This window comes from Drosophila gunungcola (assembly GCF_025200985.1).
Source record: "Drosophila gunungcola strain Sukarami chromosome 2L unlocalized genomic scaffold, Dgunungcola_SK_2 000052F, whole genome shotgun sequence".
Lineage (NCBI taxonomy): Eukaryota > Metazoa > Arthropoda > Insecta > Diptera > Drosophilidae > Drosophila > Drosophila gunungcola.
This window is the reverse complement of record NW_026453165.1, coordinates 158,383-160,533: the sequence shown is the minus strand read 5'-3', so window position 1 is coordinate 160,533 and position 2,151 is coordinate 158,383. Positions and strand designations below refer to the sequence as shown.

Genomic DNA, 2,151 nt, shown 5'->3' with positions numbered 1-2,151 from the left:
TTTAATTAGGATATTTTATACTTATGGGTTTTAAGAATTATATATACTAAAGAGCCATTGTGGCGCCATCTGATGTTCAGTTCCAACCTCAATTGTTCGTTTGTACCAGCATTTGGTATTGATAGCGCCACCTGCATTTTGTTTTCGTTAAAACCTGTATGGCAACTCTAGTGCTAACAGTCGATTTGGCTCTATAGCCGATTTTTACCGATTGGCCAATCGGTAATTTGTAATAATTTGTCCAACAAATAATAAAAACCCAAAAAATAAATATAGTTATATATTAAAAAATATCCAATGTTCTTGACATCTATAATTTACTTTTTCAAAACAATAAGTCTGGCTTTCGTGAAATGGTCACTCGATTTTTTTAGCTGGCAACAATTTTTGTATTGAAAAGATGGCAACACCTTTTCTTGTTTTGTTGTATTTGCTGGGAAGTAAACAAAAGTGGGACAAATGTTTAGATTTTAATAATAAGAGCTAATGCCGGAGAATAGATCGGAAGATATGACCAGAAAAAGGTCCCGGAAAAGGAGCAAACGACGCAGATGCCGACAGAAAAGTGAGGGGAAATTAAAACCGACACAAACAGCTCGAGATCAGTGGACCAATGCAGCTCAAAGTAATTATATTATTAATAATAATACAGAATTATGTTAATCGGCGTCGTTTTAAACCACCAAATGTAGTATACCAAAGCCTATTTGAATGGCATCACAATCATGTTATGAGTCTTTGTCCCGAAAATAATACGAATGGGGACCAGGAATACGGCGATAACACCGAAACTGAAGGAGCACACTGCCTGGATTATGTCTACGAGAGTTCCTCGGATGATCAAGAGGACGAACCCATTGACGAGGAGTATCTGAAGTTCCTGGAGGTGACCATCAAGCATCAGCAGGAACTGAGAGACCTTAAAGCTGCCCAAATCACTACCTCTTTAGATTAGGTTTGCGTTCAGGTGTTTCTTTTATAAAAAAAGCAATTAGAACCACACGGGCTCAATATTCAAAATTCAGTCAATATTCTGCGGAACTTCTATCTGACACGATAAATAGACAAACCTCCAATTTATACAATTTTATCTGCATTTAGACTTTATTGTTTGTAACACTATATCGATAGTTAAAAAAAAAAAGTTTAAATGTACATTAATTTTGATTGGAAAATTGTATAGGTATTATAAATGAATGTTTGTAACACAGAAAAGGAGACATGTCTGACCTTATAAAATAATATATATTCTTCATCCAGTTTCACCATTCTTAACGCTATTGGATGAATCTTTCCTCAAAAAAACTATTTATTTGTACATAAAAATGTGTCTTCATTTATTTAAGTCTAAAAAAACCACCAATCCGTAAACAAAAATTTGCGTAGGTTGAGAATGAAATTTTACTGTGATTCCCGGGACTCTTTGTCTCCGTTTCACTGCTACACTAATGAGATTCTCCACTAATGAAGTTGTGAGAAGACAAAATATTTTTGTGTTGCTAAAGAGACGCACATTAACCCGACCAAGAGTAATGCGATGTCATTTATAATCGCGCAGGAAGAACCAGAAGAAAGCTTCGAATTGGGGCAAGACTAAAATAGGTAGGGGGCTTAGGGTGGACGGAGGAGCATATTTCCCCCTTTTGTGGGTCAGAGACAATGTCTGGTGTTCGTGTGGGCGTGGCATGTCGGGCATTAACCAACATTTTTCGGCACTTTTCAGCAGAAAACCTAATTAAGACGTCAGACTTAACGTCCGTTGCCGTACTATCGGCCACCATCCTCTCCTGTCTCCTGTCCAAACTCCTCCTCCGAAGCTCTTTTCCCACCCTTTCCTCATTCTCCTCTGAAATCACGACTGGCGACGACAACTGCGAACGACCTTTCTAATGCCCGGCCACTGCATAAATCATGGCCCAAATGGCGGCCACCTGCAACCGGCAGCAGCAATTGCAGTATGCCAACTGCAACTGCAAGTGCACTGCGCAAAAATAGAACTGTAAAGTGCAAAGGATAAACCAACTCTATTGTTTGGATTAAAGCATAAGCATGGTTTACTGGAACACTTATTAAAACTGGCAAACATACTAGTTTTAACAGGCAGTTAAGCTCAATCATCCCTTGCCATTTCTGATTTGGTCAACGCTTGAA

General features: G+C 38.3%; 1 protein-coding gene across 1 annotated transcript; it reads left to right on the top strand.

Annotated features, from left to right (window-relative positions):
• The first annotated feature begins 409 nt into the window (after positions 1-409).
• Positions 410-1,238, top strand: LOC128253568 (uncharacterized). Its single transcript, XM_052982037.1, has 2 exons — positions 410-625; positions 693-1,238. The coding sequence occupies exons 1-2, from the start codon at positions 487-489 to the stop codon at positions 953-955; spliced, it is 402 nt and encodes a 133-aa protein (XP_052837997.1). The 5' UTR covers positions 410-486; the 3' UTR covers positions 956-1,238.
• The last annotated feature ends 913 nt before the right edge of the window (positions 1,239-2,151 follow it).